The sequence below is a fragment of the Panthera leo genome, chromosome B4 (genome assembly GCF_018350215.1).
Source record: "Panthera leo isolate Ple1 chromosome B4, P.leo_Ple1_pat1.1, whole genome shotgun sequence".
NCBI classification, from domain to species: domain Eukaryota; kingdom Metazoa; phylum Chordata; class Mammalia; order Carnivora; family Felidae; genus Panthera; species Panthera leo.
In genome coordinates, this window is record NC_056685.1 from 77435294 (window position 1) to 77461757 (window position 26464).

Consider the following 26464-nt stretch of genomic DNA (forward strand, 5'->3'; position numbering starts at 1 on the left):
AAAGAAGGCTGCAAAATATAACAGCCAGCATATTCACACTGAAGACTGTCTTAAAAACTGCGATCCAAATCCTGCTTTTTTAAGTCAGAAAATATTTGGAAGTAAAACAGTTTTCAAGTAATCTTCTGCCGTAACTTGTAGACTGCATTACTAAATTAGAGTCAAATCCGTACGGAAGGCATATAAAGATCAGTGCTGTTAACCTTGGGTGCATATTAACAATTGATGGTGGGGTGGTGGTTAAAACTCCTTTCTGGGCCATATCCTGTGCCAATTAAATCAGAAGGGGGGGCAGATCGTGAGCTTAATTACTTAGTTCCATGTCTTAATAAGCCAACATAATGGGTATGATCTCCATGTCATCGAAGATGACCACCTCCCTACACCAAAATCTGATTTTACAGAGGTCCTCAATGAGCCATCTTGAAACACTACCTCTAATGGAAAGGGAGTTTCTTCAATCTATGCATATCTATCACCACTACTAGAGGGAAAACACTCAGCTTGACATTGAATCAGTAAATCTCTTTCCTTTTTTTTCCCCCCCATTTATTCAGCAAATAGTCTTTGAGCACCTACTATCTTCTGGGCCCTATTTTAGGTGGCAGGGAGAGAATAATCAAGTACAGATAAGGTCCCCCTTAAAAGTATAGCATCATTGTCTAAATTCCTATCTGTGAACAGCAACAAATCATTCTACATTATTCTACAGATACCTATTTGTTTTCTTATTTCCAGTTCATTGTCCTTACAGTATTACAGATACTCAAGCATAAATGAATCATTATAGAATACAGAGCAAAAATGATACAACTCAAAAAGGCTTAGTATATCTCTAGCAGGTGTTTTATATAACTCTGACCTGAGTATCTTAACTGCACTCCTCCTTTCCAACTGCAAACCTGGAATGCAGACTGTCCAGTGAGTAGGACGTGAGTAGGACATCAAAATGGCAAGTGAGCAGTAGATAAAAACACCGTATCTGGATTTTATGCTGATGATGCCCCTGACAGAGATATTGGTCGTCTGACAAGTCTTTCTTGTCAGAAAGTATTTATGGAACTTTTTTCAAGATCTCAATACTGGGCTTAATGCTCTTTAAGCACTTTAAGAAGTACTTCTAGATATAAACCATTCTATTTCTTCCACACAGTTATGAGAGACCAGCAGTTTGAATAGTTGTCATTCATTACATACTCAAAGTTTACCCAAAAATGAAGCTAATTCCTCTCCCTCTACCCCAGTCTCTGGATCTTCCTCATTCTACTCTGTTGAATTATTTGTCAACTACTATTTATTTACTGCTATAAGCAATGCACTTTTTATTTTTCCTTAGCTTAGAAAGTCAATAAAAACTTCTCACTTCAAACCTGTCTGCAAGCCTTATTTCTTTTCGAAGGTGAAAAGTATCTGACCCATTTCAGATACAAATTTACTTCCAGAAAACTTGCAAGATATTAAAAGTTTAATCAAAGAAATATGAATCAGCAAAGCCCTACCTCAGGAGATTTGCCAGATATAGGCCTGCTTTCTGTTTTTTTTTCCTACATTACAGGATTAGCTCTGACCAGCCTATAAATCTCATTAAAACACTGCTAATTGAAAATATCACCTGTGGCATCATTAGTATCAGGCTCTTTTATTAAATTTGAAATTACTGACTCTTCCCCTTTAGGTGATAAACGGCAAACTGCAACAATATTCGTGTGTTATATATTCCAGGAATCTGACAATTTTGATAAAGGAAGTGGAACCCTCCCATTTCAGTATTCAAAATCTGATTATCTACCATCAGAGTAGGACCTAAAGGGGAAAACAAGATTGTTCTGTCTTCCTGCGACTAAGGGAAACCATACATAGACCCTAATATGGTGCTGAGCCTCAAATCTTCTTTTCAGGTCCAAAATGTCTACCATTTCTTTTCTTTTTTCTTCTCCTTCTTCTCCTTCTTCTTCTTCTTCTTTGATGTAGTTCAGCTTCCTTCCCTCTTCGCAGACAAGCATCACTCACCACCTATCTGTTGGTGTTCTTCTGCTTTGCTCATTTCATCCCCACTACCAAGCCTATCTTCAAAGCCCCCAAATCTCCTTGGTCCCCCATTCCTCGCTGCAGTGAAATACAAGCATAGATTTTTTTTTTTAAGGCTTTAATTGCTAATGACTTTTGGGAAAATCCTAAAAGTACCAGAACATTAGTCCTATGAAATGGTAAAAAGGCCTTAGCGATCTCTCTTCCCTTTGTGCACCCAGTGGTAAGCCTTATGAAAATCGCTCCTCCTTCAAACCATACCTTTTTTTTTTTTTTTTTTTTTTTTTAAATTTTTTTTTCAACGTTTTTTATTTATTTTTGGGACAGAGAGAGACAGAGCATGAACGGGGGAGGGGCAGAGAGAGAGGGAGACACAGAATCGGAAACAGGCTCCAGGCTCCGAGCCATCAGCCCAGAGCCTGACGCGGGGCTCGAACTCACGGACCGCGAGATCGTGACCTGGCTGAAGTCGGACGCTTAACCGACTGCGCCACCCAGGCGCCCCCAAACCATACCTTTGATGAAAGCCTAGTCTTCTAAAATGGCCAACACATTCCCTGGAGATATTGCAAATTAGGCTGATGATGTAATCAGAGCAGAACTGTTATTTGCTCCCTTTCTTTTACAGTGGGTAGACAGAGGGAAGTAATCTGCATTTCTAAGAATACGCAGAGCAGAAGATACCTATGAAACTTCAACCCTTCTCAGGGACAATAACCATCTTTTTATCAATATCAGCCAATCTGCAGCCAGAGTAACCTTTAAAAATGTAAATTTGGTGCCCCTGGGTGGCTCAGTTAAGCCTCCTACTTCAGCTCAAGTCAAGATCTCACGGTTCCTGGGTTCGAGCCCCGTGTTGGGCTGTCAGCCCAGAGCCTGGAGCTGCTTTAGATTCTGTCTCTCCCTCTCTCTTCTTTTAAATAAAAATTTTTTTTAAATATAAATTTAAGGGGCACCTGGGTGGCTCAGTTGATTAAGCGTCTGAATCGTGATTTCAGCTTAGGTCATGATCTCATGGTTTCCCGGGTTTGAGCCCTGCATCAGGCTCTGTGCACTGACTGTGAGGTTCCTGCTTACGATTTTCCCTCTCTCTGTGTCCGTCCCTATTCACACTCTCTCAAAAATAAATAAACTTAAAAAAATAAAATTCCTATAAATTAATATGAAAAAGACCAACTCCCCTCCCTCCCCCCCCCAAAAAAAAAACTTGAATAGTTACTTCTCAAGAGAAAACATGAATGGCTAGTAAACATGTTGAACAGGTGCTCAGACTCAAAAAACCAGGAAAATGCAAATAAAACCACAATGAAATCCACATCCACTAATTGACAAAAATTAAGACACTGACTAAATAAAACACTGGTTAGGATGTAGAACAACCAAAACTTTTAAACTCCTAAGTATACTGGGAAAAACAAGTTAGCATTATTTTGAATAAAGATACACAAACTTCGAGCTGCCTTGGTGGCTCAGATCTGGACTTCCTCTCAGATCATGAGCTCAGGTCATGATCTCGCAGTTCGTGGGTTTGAGCCCCCTGTCGGGCTCTGTGCTGACAGCTGGGAGCCTGGAGCCTGATTCAGATTCTGCATCCCCCTCTCTCTCTGTCCCTTCCTGCTCTTGTGTTTTAAAACAAACATTTAAGGGGCGCCTGGGTGGCTCAGTCGGTTAAGGGTCCGTCTTCGGCTCAGGTCATGATCTCGCGGTCTGTGAGTTCGAGCCCCGCGTCGGGCTCTGTGCTGACAGCTCAGAGCCTGGAGCCTGTTTCGGATTCTGTGTCTCCCTCTCTCTGACCCTCCCCGTTCGTGCTTTGTTTCTCTCTGTCTCAAAAATAAATAAACATTAAAAAAAAATTTTTTTTAAATAAATAAATAAAAATAAAACAAACATTAAAAAAAAAAAAAAGGTACACAAACTTCATAATCCAGCAATTACATTAATCCTACTACCCCTCTGCCTGAAACATTTTCTTTCTCCATCTTTGCAGGCTCAAATCTTACTCTTCTTTCAGATACGCCTTCAGGAGGTAGAATTTAGTATTTCTATGCTCTAAACTCCTGTAGCACTTTATCTCTAAGTGCTCTGATGTATCGGTTTCTAGCTTGTATCATACCTATTTAAATACATGTCTTATCTTCTCTAGCAAATTATAAGCAACTAGAGGACAAAAAGTTGCTTGATTTTGTCTTTTAATCACCATGGCACCAGACACAGCACTACATACAGAAGTGTATGGTTAAGACTCAAAGCTACACAATCAAGCTGGAACACAAAACCTAGCATTCAGAAGGCACTCAAGTATTTGTTGAATGAATAAAAATCTGCTGAGGGACTGAATCAACCAGGACTTGATGTACACACAAAGCATGAAGTAGCCTTGAGAGAAAATCACAACATCAATTTGTGTATCCAAAGCCCCCAATCTATTTTTCTCCCAGATTCTGGTTTGATGTTGCATCAGGAGAGCCAGCTATCAGCTACAAATGGAAACCACTGCCAATCAGGCAGACAAAGAATGAGGGCAGGGCAGGAGGAGGTGGAAAAAAGAAAGAGAAGGTAACAAAGTAGAAGGAAGGAGTGGCAACGCTAGAGGTCAACTTCCATAAGTATTCCAAGAGAGCAAGAACCAGAAGGAAGCAAAGTTACAGACCTTTGGCAAAAAAGACAAGGAATGATAGGACAAGTTAAAAAGACGAGGAAAGCGAGCCAGCAATCGATTGTGTGCTAAACACTCTTGGACTTATATTATGCAGTATTTCAGACTTTACAAGAAGGTTAAACAAAAAAAAAAAACTTAACAGATACCTGTGTACGCTCCACTCAGCTTAAGAAATAAAGCACTAACAAGGAGGGGTGCCTGGGTGGCTCAGTCAGTTAAGCGTCTGACTTCGGCTCAGGTCATGATCTCACGGCTCCTGAGTTCAAGCCCTGCGTGGGGCTCTGTGCTGACAGCTCAGAGCCTGGAGCCTGCTTCCAATTCTGTCTCTGTCTCTCTCTGCCTCCTCCGCTCACTCACTGTCTCTCTTTCAAATATAAAAAAACATTTAAAAAAAAAGAAAGAAAGAGCACTAACAGTTGAAGCCCTCTATACCCTTCCTCCATTGTATCCCCCTTTAACTTCCAGAGGCAACAGTAACATAAATTTGGAGTTAAACATTCTTACTCATTTCTTTGTATTTTTACAGTGGTGCCATCTTTTTAAAAAGTAGTGGTAAATTTTATGGTAAAGGGAGGAATCTCACCTAAATACACAGTCCATCATAAGACACTGAGAGTAAGAGGGAAAGTAAAGGCACAGTCAGTAACAACTAACCAACTCTAAGACCCAAAAAAATGGAAGATTTAGGAGATGGATGGGTAACAGTTGAAGGGGGAAAAGTGAAGGCAAACAGTAGTGAAAAAGACGCACAGCAAAAAAGAAGAAAATTCAGGTTTTCGTAATAATTTTTTACTGTTTGTTTTTCAGAGAGAGAGACCGAGTATGAGCAGGGGAGGGGCAGAGAGGGAGACACAGAATCCGAAGCAGGCTTCAGGCTCCAAGCTGTCAGCACAGAGCCCGATGCGGGGCTCAAACTCACAGACTGTGAGATCATGACCTGAACTGAAGTCGGATGCTCAACCGACTGAGCCACCCAGGTGTCAAAAATTCAGTTTTGATGAAGAGAAATAGTTGCCTCAGAAACTGCTATGCTAGTGGCCTTTGAAACAAAATAGAGTGAATTCAGTTCACATACCCAACAAATCAGCACAAACTATCTGTTAGACACCCTTCTCCTGGAGCATTTATTCTAATTGGGGAAAGAGTCAAACAAATGAATAAGATATCAGATGTTTGGAAAAAGATAAAGCAGAGTAGAGTAGGCAGAGTACTGGTGAGGACAAGGAGGTGTTTGCTATCATATGTGAAGGTGGTTACAGAACCTCTCTGACAAAGTGACATTGGAGCAGAAACCTAAAGCAAGTAGGGAATGCAGAAGACTGTTTCAGGAAGAGAGGCGCCTGGGTGGCTTAGTTGGTTAAGCATCTTTTGTTTTTTAGTGTTTATTTCTTTTTTTTATTAACAAAAATTTTTTTAATGTTTATTTATTTTTGAGAGAGAGAGTGAGAGAGAGAGACAGAGCACAAGCCGGGGAGGGGCAGAGAGAGAGGGAGACACAGACTCTGAAGCAGGCTCCAGGCTCCCAGCTGTCAGCACAGAGCCCAACACGGAGCTCGAACCCACAAACTGCAAGATCGTGACCTGAGCCGAAGTCAGCTGCTCAACCCACTGAGCCACCCAGGCGCTCCAAGGAACTCTACTCTTGATTTTGGCTCAGGTCCTGATCTTACAAACCATGAGCTGATATAGCATGGAGCCTGCTTAGGATTTTCTCTCCCTCTCTTTCTCTGCTCCCTGCCCACCCCCCTGGTGTGCATGCACATATGTGTGGGCTCTCTCTCAAAATAAATAAAAATTAAAAAAAAAAAAAAAGACTTCCAGTAAGAGTAACAGCAAATGCAAAGGCCCTGAGGCAGAAAGGTGCATAGGATTTGAGGGACCGTAAGACCATCAGATGTGGCTGGGGCAGAGCATGCTATAAAGAGAGTCTAGACAGAATGATCAGAAGGGCACCCTGTGTACATCAATGCCGGAACTGGGGCTTTAATTCAAAACAAGATGCAAAATGAATGGAGGGTTTCCAGGAGAAAAGTGAAATGATCTGCTCTACATTTTAAATAAACTATCATATAATTTATCATTTAAATAGGGACACTTTGTGAGTGAACAAGGGTGCTATTAGCAGTTACCTCAGGACAACAGACATTAACAAGACCTTAATTTTAAAAGGCTTCTGTGCAGGGGTGCCTGGGTGGCTCAGTCAGTTAAGTGTCTGACTTCAGCTCAGGTCATGATCTCATAGTGAGTTTGAGCCCCATGTTGGGCTCTGAGCTGACAGCTTGGAGCCTGGAGCCTGCTTCAGATTCTGTGTCTCCCTCTCTCTCTTTGTCCCTCCCATGCTTGTGCACATGTGCTCTCATGCTCTCTCTCTCTCTCAAAAATAAACAAACATTTAACAATAAATAAATAAAAGGCTTCTGTGCAGAGCCAGTTTGAAGGGGTTCTTCTGGCCAAATCTGGAATAATTTAATCAAGATATATAATGGTAGTAAAAGATTACAACATATTGAATAAAGTAAAAATCTGAGGGGCACCTGGGTGGCTCAGTCGGTTAAGCGTCCGACTTCAGCTCAGGTCACCATCTCGCGGTCCGTGAGTTCGAGCCCCACGTCGGGCTCTAGGCTGATGGCTCAGAGCCTGGAGCCTGCTTCCAATTCTGTGTCTCCCTCTCTCTCTGCCCCTCCCCTGTTCATGCTCTGTCTCTCTCTGTCTCAAAAATAAATAAAAACGTTAAAAAAAAAAAAAAGTAAAAATCTGAGACTACATTGTTAAAAATAAATCAATAAGAAGGGAAAGTTCCCTCTTACAGTAGACAGCCAACTAGTAAATGTAGAAGGAAAGACATAATTAGAAAGTCATCATTTGGGACGCCTGTGTGGCTTAGTCGGTTAAGCATCCCACTTTTGGTTTCAGCTCAGGTCATGATCTCAGGGTTTCATGAGTTCAAACCCTGCATCTGGCTCTGTGCTGACAGGGCAGAGCCTGCTCGGAATTCTCTCCCTCTCTCTCTCTGCCCCTCCCCTGTTCATGCAGTCTCTGTCTCTCTCAAAAATAAATACACAAAGCTAAAATATATACATACATACATATATATATGTATATATATACGTACATACATACATATATATATGTATATATATATATGAAAATCATCATTTAGCAATCATCATAAAGAAAACTGATTAGGGCAAGAATCATCAATAAATGCTAAAACTGGTTGGTGAAAATTTGAAAATAGGATATTTACATGGTGTCAAAATGTCGCCCCTACAGAATACTAATTACAAAAGGCAAAGCAATAAATTTATAATGGAGAAAACTGGCATACCCCACCTTAACTAAGTGGTCAAAATTAACATTGCCAGCAATGGGACCAATCAATAGCATGTGTACCCTAATATGATACACAGAGAACTCAGCATCCCTTCTTAGGTAGTACCACCCAAAGCACATAACCTGAATCTACCATGAGGAAACATCAGACAAACCCAAACTGAGGGATATTCTACAAAATAACTGACCTCTACTCATCAAATTGTTAATGTCATAAAAATACAAAGACTCGGGGCGCCTGGGTGGCTCAGTCAGTTGGGTGTCCGACTTTGGCTCAGGTCACGATCTCGCGGTCCGTGGGTTCGAGCCCCGCGTCGGGCTCTGGGCTGATGGCTCGGAGCCTGGAGCCTGCTTCCGATTCTGTGTCTCCCTCTCTCTCTGCCCCTCCCCCGTTCATGCTCTGTCTCTGTCTCACAAATAAATAAACGTTAAAAAAAAATACAAAGACTCATGATCTGCTCTAGATTAAAGGAGATAAAAGACATGACAACTGAATCAATACATGATCTTGGGTATTTTTTTGCTATAAAGGACATTATTGGGACAATTGGCAAAATCTGAATAAGGTCCACAGATTAGATCATACACGGTATTGTGTGTTAAGCTCCTAATTTTGATCACTACATTATAGTTACGTAAGAGCATTTCATGGTTCTTTCCTGCCCCTCCACCGGAGAATTTCATGTTTTTTAAAAATACACACTGAAGTATTTGGGTGTTAAGGGACACTGCAACTGCAACTTAAACAGTTCAGATTAAAATAATAATAATAATTCTAGGTGTTGGGGAGGAGCAGAAGAGAGGAAGATAAAACAAATATAGCAAAATGTTAACATGTGAGTAATCTCGGTGAAGGGTATTTACAACTTCTTTGCACTGTTTTTGCAAATCTTCTGCAAGTCTGAAATTGTTATTATTTTTTATGAACAGAATACACATAGACTTCTAAGTTTCTGTGTAGAGAACAGGCTATGGGGGTGATGAGTGCAGAGTTGGAAGCAGGGCTGGACCAGTTAAAAGGCTACTATAGATTAAGGACAGAGGTCATGAAAGACTGCACAGTAGGAAGCTCCAGGAATTGGTCCCTCCACCAAAATAACTATTGAGCCGGCACAAAATGCTTGAAGCAACTATTCTGGAACTCTGGAATCTAGTCAAATACTTGCAGCAAACAAGGGAATGCTTGATGAAGAAAGAGGCTGGTAAATTTTAGTGAATTTCAGCATCTGGCACACCATCTACCTTCCCCTAGCTCCCAGTCCCATGGCAGACAGCTGTGGGGACAGTAGCCTGGGATCCCGTTGCAGTCTGCTGGTGTCAGGGTGGGCAATAGGGACCTTGTCCTCCAAAAATCAGCATTATATATTCTGATTACTGCTTTTGATCGCTGAAGAGCTGGCACACAGGCTGGACATTGTTTCAACCACCATGGCTGAGGTGGCTTCCTTAGCAGAGTCAGACAAAGGGATTTAAAGAAACAGAACATTCTTTTTTTTCCCCATTTTTTCTTATTAGATCCAAGCATTTAAGAAAATTTCTGTCAAGTCATTGGCGGACCACGGAGCTCATAGAAGAGACTTCAGTGTTCACAAAAAATAAGGAACGCATTCTTTACAAAAACACTTTGGGAAAGTCACTAAATAAATGGACAACTTCAGCTTTAATCAAGTAACAACAGTAATCTCTAGGGAGGGAGTAGAATCTGATTTCCAGAGCTACCATATTACAATACTCAAAATGTCCAGTTCTAAACAAAAAATTACAAAGCATACAAAGATTAAGGAAAGTATGGCCAATTCACAAGAAAAGAGAAATTGACAGAAACTATCCTTGAGCAAGCCTAGACACTAGACTTAATATACAAAGACCTTAAATTAACTATCTTAAATATGCCCAAAGAGCTGAAGGAAACCATGGACAAATAACTAAAGGAAACCAGGAAAACAATGTATGAGCAACTAAAGAATAGCAACAAAAGATCAAAGTTATAAAAAGTAAACAAGTAGAAATTCTGGACCCAAAAGTACAAGAGCTGGAATTAAAAATATACTAGAGGGACTCAACAGAAGATCAACAGAAGAAAGAATCAGCAAACTTGAAGATGGCAAATTGAGATTACTCAGGCTGAAGAGCAAAAACAAAAATGAAGAAAACTAAATAGAACCTACGAATACAATGGTACACCATCAAGTGTACCAATGTGCATATTATGGGAGTCCCGGGAGACGAAGGAGAGAAAAAGGGAGAAAAGTTTTTGAAGAAATAATGGTTAAAAACTTTCCAAATTGATGACACATGTAAATCTACACATTCAAGGAGCTCAACAAACTTCAAAAGAATAAATTCAAAGACAGCCACAGCAAGGTACACAATATTCAAACTGTTGAAAAGAGAGAATCTTCAAAGCAGCAAAAAGTGACTCATCACATTATGAGGGAAACTCAATGAAATTAAAGCCAATATCTCATCAGAAACCACGGAGGCCAGAGGCAGTGGGATGATATATGTAAAGTGTTGAAAGTAAAAACTATCAACCAAGAATTCTAAGATGAAGGAGAAATTAAAATATTTCTCAACAAAAGGTAAGGAAGTTCATTGCTAATAAACCTGCCCTACAAGAAATGCTAAAGGGAATCTTTCAGCCTGAAATGAAAGAACACTAGATGGTAACTCACAGTCATATGAAGAAATAAAGATCATTACACAGGTCACACAGGTAAAATACAAAAGCTAGCATACCATATTTTTGGTATGTAACCTCTTCTTTTTGTTTCCTATGTGACTTAAAAGACGAATACATAGGGGCACCTGGCTGGTGGAACGTGCAACTTTTGATCTTGGGGGTTGTGAATTTGAGACCCACATTGAGTGTAGAGCTTACTTAAAAATATTTTTAAAAAAGACAAATGCATTGGGGCGCCTGGGTGGCTCAGTCGGTTGAGCGTCCGACTTCGGCCCAGGTCATGATCTTGCGGTCCGTGGGTTCGAGCCCCGCATTGGGTTCTGTGCTGACAGCTCAGAGCCCGGAGCCTGTTTCGGATTTTGTGTCTCCCTCTCTCTCTGATCCTCCCTTGTTCATGCTCTGTCTCTCTCTGTCTCAAAAATAAATAAACATTAAAAAAAAATTTTTTTTTTAAAAAGACAAATGCATAAAACAATAATTATAAATCTATTGTAACAAGCACACAGTGTATAAAGACATAATTTGTGACAATAACAACATAAAGAATGGAAACAGAACTGACAGGAACAGAGTTAATGTATGCTCTTTTTTTTAAGTTGTTATATAATTGGGGCGCCTGGGTGGCTCAGTTGTTAAGCATCCAACTTCGGTTCAGGTCATGATCTCACAGCTCTTGAGTTTGAGCCCTGCATCAGGCTCTATGCTAACAGCTCAGAGCCTGGACCCTGCTTCAGATTCTGTGTCTCCCTCTCTCTGCCCCTCCTCCCTTGGGCTCTGTCTCTGTCTCTCTCTCAAAAACAAACATTAAAAAAATAATAAAAAAATAAATAAATTTGTGATATAATTGACATATAACATTACATTAATTTCAGGTGTACAACATAATGATTTGATTTTTATAGATATTGCAAAATGATCATCATAAGAAGTCTAGTTTAATGTATGCTCTTGAAGCTAAAGTGTTATCAATTCAAATTAGATTCCTATACACTTAGGATATTAACTGTAATCCCCACGGTAACCACTAAGAAAATAACTTTAAAAATATACAAAAAAAAAAGGCAATAAAGAAGAAATTAAAATGATACATTAGAAAAAATCAGACACGGGGCGCCTGGGTGGCTCAGTCGGTTGAGCATCCGACTTCAGCTCAGGTCACGATCTCGCGGTCCGTGAGTTCGAGCCCCACATCGGGCTCTGTGCTGATTGCTCAGAGCCTGGAGCCTGCTTCCGATTCTGTGTCTCCCTCTCTCTCTGTCCCTCCCCCGTTCATGCTCTGTCTCTCTCTGTCTCAAAAATAAATAAACGTTTAAAAACAAAAAAAGAAAAAGAAAAAATCAAGCACAAAAGAAGACATATTGGAGTAATTGAGGAACAAAAGAATATGACATATAGAAAACAAATAGCACAATGGCAGAAATTAGTTCTTCATTGTCAGTAATCACTTTAAGTACAAATGGATTAACTCACCGATTAAAGACACAGATTGGGGAAAAAGATATTTGTTCTTGTGGTCAACATGTGACCAACCACATGTTGCTTATAGAAGACTCACTTCAGATACAACACACAAATAGGTTAAAAGGAAAACAGTGAAAGAGGATATTCTATGCAAACAGTAACCAAGAGAGAACTGAAGTGACTCGTCAAATATCAAACAAGAGGCTCCTGGGTGGCTCAGTCAGTTCAGCTACCAACTCTTGATTGCCGCTTGGGTCATGGTCTCACAGTTTATGAAATCGAGCCCTGCGTTGGGCCCTGTGTTGACAGTGTGGATCCTGCTTGGGATTCTCTCTCTCCTCTCTCTCTGCCCCTCTCCAGCACTCTCTCTCCCTCTCTCTCTCTCAAAATAAATGGGATAAACATTTTTTAAAAATATATCAAATAGGGGCGCCTGGGTGGCTCAGTCGGTTAAGTATCTGACTTTGGCTCAGGTCATGATCTCACGGTTCCTGAGTTTGAGCCCAACATAGAGCTCTGTGCTGACAGCTTGAAGCCTGGAGTCGGCTTCAGATGCTGTGTCTTCCTCTCTCCCTGCCCCTCCCCTGCTCACACTCTCTCTCTCAAAAATAAACAAACAGTAAAAAAATTTAAAAACATATATATCAAACAAAATAGAACTTAAGTCAAAAGTTGTTACAAGAGGGGTACCTGGGTAGCTCATTTGGTTAAGCAACCCGCTCATGATTTCAGCTCAGGTCATGATCTCAGGGTCATGAGATCAAGCCCTACATTGGGTTCTGTGTCTCCCTCTCTCTCTGCTCCTACCCCCACTCTCTCTCTCTCTCTCTCTCTCTCTCTCTCTCTCTCTCTCAAAAATAATAAACATTTAAAAAAATGTGTAAAAAGGGGCGCCTGGGTGGCGCAGTCGGTTAAGCGTCTGACTTCAGCCAGGTCACAATCTCGCGGTCCGTGAGTTCGAGCCCCGCGTCAGGCTCTGGGCTGATGGCTCGGAGCCTGGAGCCTGTTTCCGATTCTGTGTCTCCCTCTCTCTCTGCCCCTCCCCCGTTCATGCTCTGTCTCTCTCTGTCCCAAAAATAAATAAAAAAACGTTGAAAAAAAATTAAAAAAAAAAATGTGTAAAAAAACATCACAGGAAAAGCAGACCAATATCCCTTATGAATAAAGACACAAAAATCCTCAACAAAATACTGTACTAGCAAACTGAATCCAATGATCATACACTATAACCAAGTAGGATTTTTCCCAGAAATATAAGGGTGGTTCAACATAAAGAAATCAACGTAATATACCACATGATCATCTCAACAGACACAGAAAATGCACTGGACAAAATTCAGCACCTGTCACAATAAAAACACTCAGCAAAACCTTGAAGACATTATGCTAAGTGAAATAAGACAGTCACATAAGGACAAATTTGTATGATTCCACTTACATGAGATTCCTAGAGTAGTCAAATTCATAGAGACAGAAAGTAAAATGGGGGTTGTCAGGAACTAGGCGAGTTAGTGATTAATGGGTAGAGAGTTTCTGTTTGGGAAACTAAAAATATTCTGGAGATGGATGGTGGTAATATTTGCACAACAAATTCACAACAATGTGAATGTACTTAATGCCACTGAACTATACACTTAAAAATAGCTAAAATGGTAAATTTTATGTGTATTTTACCATAATAATACACACGGACATTCGTACAGACACACACACACGTACATACACACACAACAACCTAGGAATAAAACTTCCTCAAAATTAAAAAGGCATTTATGAAAAATTCACAGCTCAGTGGTGAAAAACTGAAAGCTTTCCCTCTAAAATCAGGAATAAGCTAAAGATGCCCACTTTCACTACTACTATTCAACATTGTACTGGAAGTCCTTGCAAGACCAATTAAGCAAGAAAAACAAATAAAAAACATACAAACAGGAAAAGAAAAAGTGAAGCTATATCTATTTGCATATGACATGACTCTACATACAGAGAATCCCGTAAGTCCAGGAAAATGTTACCAAAGCTAAAAAAAGAATTCAGCAAAGTTACAGGATATGAGATCAACATAAAAAATCAGTAGTTTCTAAATAATCAGTAGTTATTGCCAGCAATAAACAATCCAAAGAGGAAATTAAGAAAACAATTCCATGTATAATAGTATCCAAAAGAGTAAAATACACAGGAATAAATTTAGCCAATGGTATGAAAGACTTGTACAGCTTTTCCTTGACTTACAATGGGGTTACATCCCAATAAACCCATCGTAAGCTGAAAATACTGTCAGTCAAAAATGTATTTAATACATCTAACCTACCAAACATCATAGCTTAACCTAGCCAAATGTACTCAGAACACTTACATCAACCTACTGTTGGGTAAAATCATCTTACACAAAGCATATATTATAACGAAGTGTTGAATATCATGTAGTTTATTGAGTACTGTACTGAAGGTAAAAAATGGAATGGTTGTATGGATACTGTACAGTTATAAGCATATCATTTGCAACCCTCATGATCACCTGGCCAATTGGGAGCTGTGGCTCACTGCCACTGCCCAGCATCATGAAAAAGTATTGGACTTCATACCACCAGCCCAGTTAAAGTTCAAAATTCAAAATTGGAAGTATGGTTTCTACCATGTGTATCACTTTTACACCACTGTAAAGTCAAAAAAATCATAAGTTGAACCATCGTAAGCTGGGGACCATATGTCGGTTGATGGGGTGCCTGGCTGGCTCAGTTGGTACAGCATGTAACTCTTGATCTCGGGGTTGTAAGTTTGAGCCCCAAGTTGGGTGTGGAGATTTAAAAATGAAATCTTTAGAAAAAAGAAGACTTGAAAAGACACTTCCCCAAAGAAGATCTACAAATGGCCAGCAAGTACGTGAAAAGATGTTCAACTTCATGGTCAAGGAATAGTAAAACACGATCACAATGATATACTACTTCACACTCATTAGGGTGGGTTTAATTAAAAAAACAACAAAAAGAAAATAGGAAGTAAAAAGTCCTGACAAGAGTGTGGAGAAACAGGAACCCTCATACATTGCTGATGGAACATAAAGCAGTTCAGATGTTATGTAAAACAGCTTGAGAGTTCTTGAAACAGTTTAGTATATACTATACATCTACCAGAATGGCCAAAATCCAGAACACTGACAACACCAAATACTGATAAGGATGTGGAGCAAAGGGAACTCTCACCAATTTGTAGTAAGAATGCAAAATGGTACAGCCACTTTGGAGGACAGTTTGGCCTTTTCTTAACAACACTAAATATATTCTTACCATATAATCCCGAGTTGCATTCCTTGTATTTACCCAAAGGAGTTGAAAATTATCTCTATACGAAAACCTACACATGGATGTTTATAACAGCTTTATTCATAATTGCCAAAACTTGGAAGGAATCAAGATGTCCTCCAGTAGGTGAATGAATAAACTGTGGTACATCCAGACAATAGAATATTATTGAGTACTAAAAAGAAATGAGCTATCAAGCTATGAAAAGACATAGAGGAATATTAAATGCATATTTCTAAGTGAAAGAAGCTAATCTGAAAAGGCAACATATTGTAGGATTCCAATTTTATGACATTCTAGAAAGGCAAAACTGGAAACATTAAAAAAAAAATCAGTGGTTGTCAGGGTTGGGGTGGAGGAATGAATAGGCAGAACACAGAGGGCTTTTTTTTTTTTTTCAAGTTGATCTTTTTTTTTTTTTTTTTAAACATTTATTTAGTTTTGAGAGACAGAGAGAGACAGAGCACAAGCAGGGGAGGGGCAGAGAGAGGGAAACACAGAACTCAAAGCAGGCTCCAGGCTCTGAGTCATCAGCACAGAGTCGGACGTGGGGCTGGAACCCACAAACCGTGAGATCATGACCTGAGATGCTCAACCGACTGAGCCACCCAGAACACAGAGGACTTTTAAAGCAGAGAAAATCCTCTGTATGATACTCTATGATGGGTATGTGTCATTCTATATTGGTCCAAAACCACAGAATGTATACCATCAAGAGGGAACTCTCAGGTAAACTATAGACTTTGGGTGATTATGATATGTCAATTTAGGTTCATCAATGTAGGTACAGAGTGGGTACCACTCTGGTAAATGATGTTGATAAAAGGGGAGGCTATGCATGTATGGAGGCAAGAGGGTATATGGGAAAATTCTGTACCTTCCTCTCAGTATTTCTGTGAGCCTAAACTGCTCTAAAAAGTCTTTAGATTTAAAAACAAAAAAAGTTAAGCATAGAATTACCATATGAGCCAGCAATTCCACGCCTAGATATATATACCCAAGAGAAATGGAAACATATGTCTAGTACAGCATCGTGACTATAGTTAATAATACTGTAATGCAGATTTGAAACTTGCTAAGAGAGTAGCTCTTAAAAGTTCTCATAAGACTCAAATACAGAGAACAAACTGAGGGTTGATGGGGGGTGGGGGAGAGGGGAAAGTGCGTGATGGGCATTGAGGAGGGCACTTGCTGGGATGAGCACTGGGTGTTGTATGGAAGCCAATTTGACAATAAATTATATTAAAAATAAATTAATTTTAAAAAGTTCTCATAAGAAAAAAATTGTTTTGTACGGTGAAACATGTTAACTAGACATTGTGATCATTTTGCAATATATACAAATACATAATCATTATGTTGTACACCTTAAACTAATACAATGTTATATATCATTATACCTCAATTAAAAGAAATCTACACAGAAAAAAACAGAAAAATAGAAATCTACACAGAAACTTGTATACGAACGTTTATAAACATTGCAGGTCAGGGCATCTGGGTGGCTCAGTCAGTTAAGTATATGACTTTGGCTCAGGTCATGATCTCACAGCTTGGCTCATGAGTTCGAGCCTGTGTCGGGCTCTGTGCTGACAGCCCAGAGCCTGGAGCCTGCTTCGGGTTCTTTGTCTCCCTCTCTCTGCCCCTCCACTGCTCTCTCTTTCTCTCCCTCTCAAAAATAAGTAAACATTTAAAAAATTTAAAAACAAAATGTCATGGTCATCTCCTTTATAAACAACCCCTACAGTCTACCAATTGATGAATGGATAAACAAGCTGCGTTATATACATAGAAAGGGTTATTCAGCCATAAAAAGGAATGAGATACTGAACTACTGATACATGCTACCTGTGAATGGACCCTGAAAACATGATGCTGAGTGAAAGAAGCCAGACACTAAAGGACACGTTACACGATTCCATTTATATGAAATATCCAAAATAGGTAAATCCATGCACACAGACTACAGAGGGGGAGGGGGAAATGGGGAGCAACTGCATTAAGAGGTACAGGGTTTTCTTTTGGACTGATGGAATTGGTGGGTGGTCGCACAACATTGCGAATGTACCAAATAACACTGAATTGTTCACTTTAAAATGGTTAATTTTATATGATGCGAATTCCACCTCAACTTTAAAAAAAAATGAAAGACATAAAATTCTTTTCAATATACAGAATTTGATCCTCTTTCCTTTTTTTTTTTATAACAGCACTATTTTGACACAATTCCTGTACTATACAATTCACCCATCTAAGGTGTACAGTTCAGTTGTCTTTAGTGTAGTCACAGAATTGCCCAACTATCAAAATTAATTTGCAGGTATGTATATATGTATGTATGTATGTATGTATGTATTTTAATTAATTGCCACACCCAACATGGGGTTCAAACCCCAACATCAAGAGTTACATGCTCTACCGACAACCAGGCAGATGCCCCGGACCACAATTTTAGAACACTTATCAACCACCCCCCAAAAAACCCAGTACCATCAGCAGTCACTCCCCCATTACCTCTTTCCCCAAGCTCTAGCCAACCACTATTCTACTTTCTGTCTCTACAGATTTGCCTATTCTGGACATTTCATAGAAGTGGAATCGTATATTGTGTGATCTTTTGTGACTAGCTCCTTTCGCTTAGCATTTTTTTCAGGGGATTTCCTTTATTTTAACAATAAAAGTTTGTACCAAGTATTAAAGTGTAAGGGGAAAAGTAAGAAAGATATTAAAGAACCATTTAGAAAATGGTTCTTATATACCTTATAATATACCTTATATTACTGAATATAAGGGCAGATCAAGTCCAAAACAGAAATCCAGTTAAGGTGAATCTTTATAAAATCTAAATCAATAGATCTGAAGTGAAACCATTATAAGATGCAGCAGAAAATAAGAAAATTAGGTTAGAATGAATACATCAGAGAATGTATTTTACAAAACAAATAGCTTGACAAAGAGAACATTTTCCCTAATAAAGGTGTAGGAAAATCGATTAGAAGGTTTAATTATAGAGAGAAACACAAAGAGCAAAGAATCATGGTCTTTGTGTATAAAAACTCCTCCAGTCAGTGCTTCTCAACATGTGGTCGCTGGATTACCTGCATCAAAATCACCTAAGAACTTGTTTAAAAAATCAGATTTCTGGCCTGTGCCCCAGAAAAATCAGTGAAGATGAGGCCCTGGGAACTATTTTTAAATAAGCACTCTAGAGGACTCTCATGAACACAAACGTTTGAGAACTAATATCTAATTAACACAAATTAATGCAAATGATTAAACGTGTATCAAAGTCAGGAGAAGAGTGACAAGAGCAAAATGCAGGAAAAAGAGGAAGGTGAAAAAAAAGAAAGAAAAAATACTTGACATTTTGGCACATCGTGCTCTGGGGAAAACAGAAAGTGATGTTTGGAAAACTCTTGCAGAATTGATGTTAGAAAAAAATTCTAAAGGTGTGAATTTGCAAACCATTCTACTAATACCAGCGTAGACCATTCGGGGTATGACACCGGAAAGCAGTTTTAAATGTAAGGTTATATGGTACGGAAAGCACATGACACACGCACAGAATGTTGACGATGTTAACTATTTTTATAACAAGTATGGCTATAGTTAATTACCTCCATCTTCTGACAAACTAGACAAAATCAAACTTTTTGCTGTGGTAGTCTTTACATGAACAACAGTATGAATTATCAACTATTATGTCAGACACTGAGTATAATAAGCTCAGGGTTAGGGCATTTATTTTCAGACCAAGTTAATCTCTATTTTTCGGGTCAGACTTATGTAAACAAGGACAGACAAAACTAGAGTTAAATTTCTTAACACTAAGAGCATTGCATGATAGCACTTAAACTTCCCTGAAAATCACTTAAGTATGTATACAAGATAGCCTTTATTATTCTAGCTGTAAGCACAGATTCCTGAAGGTGAAGTACTAAGTTCTAACTCATTATTTTACTTGAGAAAAATCCATTTTGGGTTAGCAGAGATAAAGACAAGAAGTTTACATTACATAACTCTCAAAGTATCTCGCGATCAGAACACAAAATTTGTCCGCTTTCACCATAAAAAACATCTTTCTCCTATAAACTCAAACTGTTAAGTTCTGAAGTCTCTTCTAACTCACTTATTTAGATTGAGCTTTATAATGCATTTGGAAACCCAATTATATTCCATCTAACCCTCACGTGCAGGTGTTTCAACATTTCCAGACCTGATTCTCGTACATCTCATAAACGAAACAAACTATACTGGGGAAATGAAATAACTAATGCATGCAAATAAATTACATGGGAGGTTATGCTTCTTTCATAGGAGATTTTTATTTCTGATCAATATTTGACTTGATACACTAAGATCTAGAAGTATCTAAAAGTTCTCTGACGCTTTTTCTTTTCATAGCTTATGTTTCAAAAGGCAGACATCCTAGAATTAATCCTTAAAGCAAGCTAAGGTACAGATGTGTGGGCTTCTTCACCAAGGTTTCCTTCCAAGAAGCAGTCAACCAATATTCATCAATAAACCCCAGCTCCCAACTGCCCAGATGTGGCCCCTTCACACACCTCCAGCCCAACCTGACCACATATACACATACACACTATAGGTCTCCAATCTCTCACACTGGCACAATGGCCTCTCAACATTCATCTGGTTGCTAGCCAAGGGCCATTCCTGCTTCTTCCACTGATCCTGCACAGACCTGACACTGCCTTCTTCTTCCATTTCTTCCACAGCAGTCACTACTCGAAGTAACAAAGAAAAAAGTCAATTTTCCCTAACCGCAGACAGCTTATTTAACTCTAAATACCTCCCTCCCACACCCCTCCAACCTTATTTATTCCCTTCCCTGCTTTTGTTATTCAGAAGGTGCAGGGTCAGGTAAAAATCTCACTCACCTCATGCTATAGGCACCAGCACCCAGTTCCTGGCCGATCCCGGACAGACTAGCATCAAAGTCCTGCACCAGCCCAGATTCAATCACTTCATCGGCCAGAGGCAGCTTCAGAGCCCAGGCCATGCTGGCTCCTTCCTTGCCCCAGGAGACACCGTTTCTTGTACAAAGGCAAGTAGTGTGATTCTACCCAATGGGGGCAAGACTGGAAAACTCCAAACCAAGATCTCCCACGCCGTCCCCACCGACCACCCCCAAGCCCGAACCGCACTTTCCGCACAACTAATCTGCCGTACCCTCAGCTCCTGGCTCCTGCCTCGACTTCCAAAATCCCTCCCACCCAGTTCTTTGGAGCCGTGCGAGGGCCCCTGTGCTTAGCTATTCCAGATTCCGCTGAGGCAGCCCTAGGCTCCCGCACTCCCACTGCTTGGGCTCTCCCCTCGAGCTCGTGGTGGTCACTTGCTGCCTCCCAAACAGGCCTCCCAAACAGACCAGCAGCAGCGACCCACTGCCTACCCGGCACTCCCACGGCGCTTTCGCACCTTTCTCCCCCGTCCCCTTCTGCTGGAAGCCCCCCTCCCTCCCGGGACCCGCTCTCCCTTTCCCCTCCAGGCCTCGCTTCCGGTCAGTCCCAAGATCACTTCCGGTCACCCCTTCTCAACCCCACGGCTCTTAGAACCCAATCCAGGTCTCCGCCGAGCCGACTCCCCGCCCTCTGCAGTCCCCCAGAGCCTCGGAACATGGAAGGGGAAAGTCCAGCACCGGCTGGAAACCTAGACTCGCCAGGGTCCTCCACCGCCCGCCGCCCCGGCGCCAACCAATCATGGCGCCCTCTTCCTTTGCGGGTCCGCCGAACATGACGTCACCCCGGAGGTCGCCAATGAGGAAGAGAGTTCGCGGGCTTCGGCAGTGATGATAGGCTAGCTGCGCGACGGCCCTCCCCGCCCCCGGAGATGGGCTGGGCGGTCTGGGAGAGGACCCCGCGTGCGTCGGGTGTCTGCCGTTTAAATGGCTCTTTCTGAGGCTACCTGAGTCCTGCCTAGGGCGGTGTGTACCAAGTCGACACTCTAGGGCGTGGATGGAGCCTTCACTCTAGTCTTACCGAACTCACCCCGGCCCCTGGAGGACTCCGGACCGTTTCCCCAGAGCTCCCTGTAGGGGTTCCTTTGCTCCTGGAATGCTCGCTCTCCTTAAACTCACCTCTCCGAAGGTCAAGGCTCGGCTTCTACTCATCTTCCGCATTCCCCCTGATGCGTTAGAACAGGCATGAGATAGGTGAAAGTTGTCGTTTTCAAAAGGTCGTGGTCTGAAGATCACGATTTGGGTTGGCGTCTTCACTTGCTAGTTTGGTGACTTTTCGAATAATCACTTATCTCACCGAGATTTCGTTTCCTCATTTGAAAAGCAAGGATAACCATCCCTGCTCCCCCTTCGTCCTATTAGGATTAAATAGTAATGTCCATTGTTTATCAAGCATCAACTATATGCCAGGAACTTTATTACGTTGTTAGTAATCCTCAAGACAATCTTGCAATTAGAATTATAATTCTAAGGGTAAATATTTATGACCCTCATTTTACTAGTAAGGAAAGAAGGCTAATGGGGCTAAATTGCCCACAACTAAGTTACCGTGCCAACTTCAGAGCTGATTCCAAAGTCTGATGATATTTTTCACTATAAAACACCGCCTATATGTGAAAGTATTGGCTCATTGTTGTATTTCATTATTTAACTTTTTACAGTTCGTCCTGAATTGTATATATTTGCCTGTTTCGCTAGACTGCGATTTCCTAAATAATAGGAAAGAAATCTTTCTCAGGCTTGTGTTCTACATATCTCCTAGTATAGTTTCTGCATTCAATAGGACTTTTTAAAAATGCTTATTGAGGGGTGCCTAGATACCTCAGTCATGATCTCATGTTTGGTGAGTTTGAGCCCTGCATGTGGCTAGCACTGACAGTGCAGAGCCTGCTTGGGATTCCCTCTCTCTCCCTCTGCCCCTCCTGCTCTCTCACTCTCTCTCAAAATAAATAAACTTTAAAAATAAATAAGGGCACCTGGGTGGCTCAGTCAGTTAAGTGTCCAACTTTGACTCAGGTCATGATCTTGCGTTTCATGGGTTCAGGCCCCTGGGTTGGGCTCTGTGCTGACGGCTCAGAGCCTGGAGCCTGCTTCAGATTCTGTGTCTCCCTCTCTCTCTCTGCCCCTCCCCTGCTCGCACTGCCTCTCTGTCTCTCTCAAAAATAAATAAACATTAAAAAAAATTTTTTTTTTAAACGTGCCTATGAGTAAAGCAACTGGAACTGGGCTCAGAAGCCAAAAGAGAGATGCCATAATCAAAATTCTTTGTAAACAAACATTAGATCCATGGTAGTATTTTTACATGCCTTTTAGGTGGAACCATGCCTCCTTGAATGACAACTCCATCTCAACATGCATCATCTGGGCAAGTAACTTTAAATCTCTGATGTAATAATGAGAGGCTCATATTTACTGAGCCTTTCCTAAGTGCCAACCCCTGACTAGGTGTTTTATGTACATAATCTCATTTAATTCTCACATCACTCCTGTAAGAAAGGTACCATTATTAGATGCATTTCATAGATCAAGAAACTGAGGCTCAGAAAAATTAATTGACTTGTCCAGGGTCACTCAGCTTGTGAGTGGTGAAGCCTGACTGATCTCACAGTCTGGACATGTAATCATCATGCCACTGTGTCCCTGTAGATGGTTTTAACCTAAAAAAACATCTGCTTCCTACCTAGCCTTCTTTTCAGAGATGCATTTTGAAGCCTGTGGAGGTGAGAACATAAATTTTCAAAAACTGGTCACGTGAAGATAGCTTGAATGAAGCATTTTTTAAAAGTTGATTTATTCATCTTAGAGAGAGAGGAGGAGGAGGAGGGACAGAGAGAGAATTGTAAGCGGGCTCTGCACTGCCAGCACGGAGCCTGACATGGGACTCAAACCCACAAACCATGAGATCATGACCTGAGTTGACATCAAGAGTCAGACGCTTAACCGACTAAGCCACCCAGGTGCCCTGAAGCATTTTTTTTTTAATCTGCAGAAAAATAGGGGCACCTGGCTGGCTCAGTCAGTAGAGCATGTGACTCTTGATCTTGGGGTTGGGGGTTCATGCCCCACATTGGGTGTGGATATTACTTAAAATCTTAGGGGCACGTGGGTGGCTCAGTCAGTTGAGTGGCCAACTCTTGATTTCTGCTCAGGTCATGATCTCACAGTTCGTGAGTTTGAGCCCCATGTCTGGCTGTGTGCTGACCGCTTGGAGCCTGTTTGCGATTCTCTGTCTCCCTTTCTCTCTGCCCCTCTCCTGCTCATGCTCTGTCTCTCTCTTCCGAAAATAAATAAATACACATTTAAAAATGAAATCTTAAAAACATGCATAAAAAGAGCACAAAGTGAATAACTTTAAAATAAAGCAAGGAATATTCATATTAGATGTTTGGAAGAGATCATTGCCATATCCAAGAATCTCGTAGAGCCCTGTCCTCTGGAAAATATTTAGAAAAAGACAGACATCTTCTTCTCAGAAATGCTTGAGCTCAAGTTTAAATTCTGAACCAAAATAAAGACTTCACAAAAGTCCTCCTTGCCACTTATTAATTCTAAATTTTTTTTTCAACTTTTTTTTTATTTTTGGGACAGAGAGAGACAGAGCATGAACGGGGGAGGGGCAGAGAGAGAGGGAGACACAGAATCGGAAACAGGCTCCAGGCTCCGAGCCATCAACCCAGAGCCTGACGCGGGGCTCGAACCCACGGACCGCTAGATCATGACCTGGCTGAAGTCGGACGCTTAACTGACTGCGCCACCCAGGCGCCCCCACTTATTAATTCTAAAATAAACTGGGTAAGATGAAAAATAATTCCTAAGCTTCCCTCCCAATTGGAATGCAGATCAGCCTTGAGATTTATGTCTGTGAGCCCAGATCCCTCTGTGGGGAAAAGATTTTATTGACTGTTTACCCCTGGAATTCTGTGCCTGGGGGAAATGGACTTCTTCCTTCCTCTCCCTTTCCCAGTGCAACTCAGAGTGAAATTGGAGTGCCAGGGCTAGAAACAGGGATTCCAGGGATAGCCCTGGGAACTCTGCTTCCAAGAAAAGATCACCAGGCGTTCCCCTGGAAATCCAGCACCGCCTATCAATAAACCAAAGTTTGTATGCGTAAATTCATCCCACAACGCAAATCACGGCTCTTACTAGAGATAATAAGTATGACTAACTAGAATACCTGTGGCACAGAGTTCCAAATTCAGTATTCTGGACCATTTGGGTGGCGTTAAGGCTTATCTGCAAAGGGCTCATTTCTCTAGATTAGGTCCCGAAACAGACACTGTTTAGATGGAACTGAAGAGGTTCAGAATGAGCCTCCCCAAAATGTGCCGCTTTGGCATGTGGACTGCTTCGAGCTGAAGTCAGTCAAGGCCCAAAAGACTCAGGAGACGCTTTTACTTTACTTTTAACTGCCTAAAATACTTGAGATGGAGTGCCTAGTCCAGGAAGAGAACTATCATCAGAGATAACTACAGAGAATATGAGCTAAGTATGGTAGCTGTGGGAAGCTCAACAGGGCCTGTTTGTTCCGATTCCTTTTTGGCTCCGTTGTCTCTGCATCCCGTGGCAAACATTTACTTACCTACTACTTGCTCTTCCCATCTTCCTGTAAATTATCTTCCTCCCCTGTGAAGTCTCAGACCTCTACCCTCATCCCCATAGCTCAGGAGGCCATATAAGCCTCAGTTGCCTGACCACCTGGGGGTCTCATGTTCTTATGGGCCTTCTGTACATATGCAATTAGATTTCCTTTTCTCCTCTTGGTGTGTTTTGTCAGTTTAATTAAGTGACCCACCAAAAGAACCTAAAAGGGTAAAGGAAAAGTTCTTCCTCCTCTACAGAACACGGTAGAGCTTACCCTGGATGGTAAAAACATGTGGAAATCCTACAAAAATGATCAGGACAGAAAAGCAATTCCCAGGTCCCATCCTGTATAGCATAAGGTTAAGCACACAGGCTTTAGAAACAGCCTACCTGGGTTCAAGACTTGGTTCTGCAGCACACAAAGCAACCCTAAGTAGGTTCCTCATCTTGTCTGCACTTCAACTCCTTACCTATAAAATGGGTATAGGAATCAGCTTGGGTGGCTCAGTTGGTTAAGCATCCGACTTTGGCTCAGGTGAGTTCGAGCCCGGCATCAGGCTCTGCGCTGAGAGCTCGGAGTCTGGAGCCTGCTCTGGATTCGGTGTCTCCCTCTCTCTGCCCCTCCCCTGATTGTGCACGCTCTCTCTCTCTCTCTCTCTCTCAAAAATTAAATAAACATTTAAAAAATAAATAATATGGGCATAGTTACTGCTTTACAGAATTATGGTGAGAATTAACTGACAAAATGCATGTTAAGTACTTAGAAGAGTACCTAGCACATAGTGATCAGTATTATTATGACTGATAAAAAGGGGACCCTAGCACCTGTCCTGCCTACTTCTCAAGACAAAACAATTCTCTCAGAGGCTTGAGGGCTCAAGCTTCTGGATCAGCACCTGTCCATCCCCTAGTCTTCCCTTCTCATTCATTTACTGAAGTCAGAGTCTCTATTGCTGGGTTCCCCAGGCAATTATTGGGCATTTTCCTTTAGATAACAGGAAGAAACCATTATCCGGGCAGGCTTTGTTGAGGGACTGGCCACCTAGGTTTAACTCTTCACATCTTCCCACATCCCACCCCGACAAGCCCGTGAGCTCCAGTCTGGCTTCTTTGAAGGAGTGTAGTTGAGAGAAAAAGAAATCAAAAGCTTTCACAGCCATGCAGCTCCCAACAACTTCAGGTTGTGATCTGTATCCAGAAACCAGCGCAATCTTCTCCAGTCCATAAAAGACCAGTTCTCCCTTCACAGCAGTCCTTAGCATGGTGGACAGCTGCAATATGATGATTTATAAGAAATTTACGTATACACACATATATATATATATATATATATATATATATATATATATATAACCAAAATATATTTCTCATACATATTTGGTCTTCATCCATAGTTCCTGGCTCACAGGCCCCAAAACCCTTGGAATTTCCTGAGCAATAGG

At 41.1% G+C, this 26464-nt stretch overlaps 1 protein-coding gene across 4 annotated transcripts in view; it reads right to left on the reverse strand.

The window, feature by feature from the left end:
* TFCP2 (transcription factor CP2) overlaps positions 1–21199 on the reverse strand; it is a 44732-nt gene extending 23533 nt beyond the window's left edge. For all 4 annotated transcript variants that reach the window (XM_042946562.1, XM_042946561.1, XM_042946560.1 and 1 more), the window contains exon 1: positions 20365–21199. In XM_042946562.1, coding sequence (XP_042802496.1) covers positions 20365–20486 — 122 coding nt within the window. In that variant the 5' untranslated portion in view covers positions 20487–21199. The remainder of the gene's footprint in view (positions 1–20364) is intronic.
* Positions 21200–26464: the final 5265 nt, after the last annotated feature.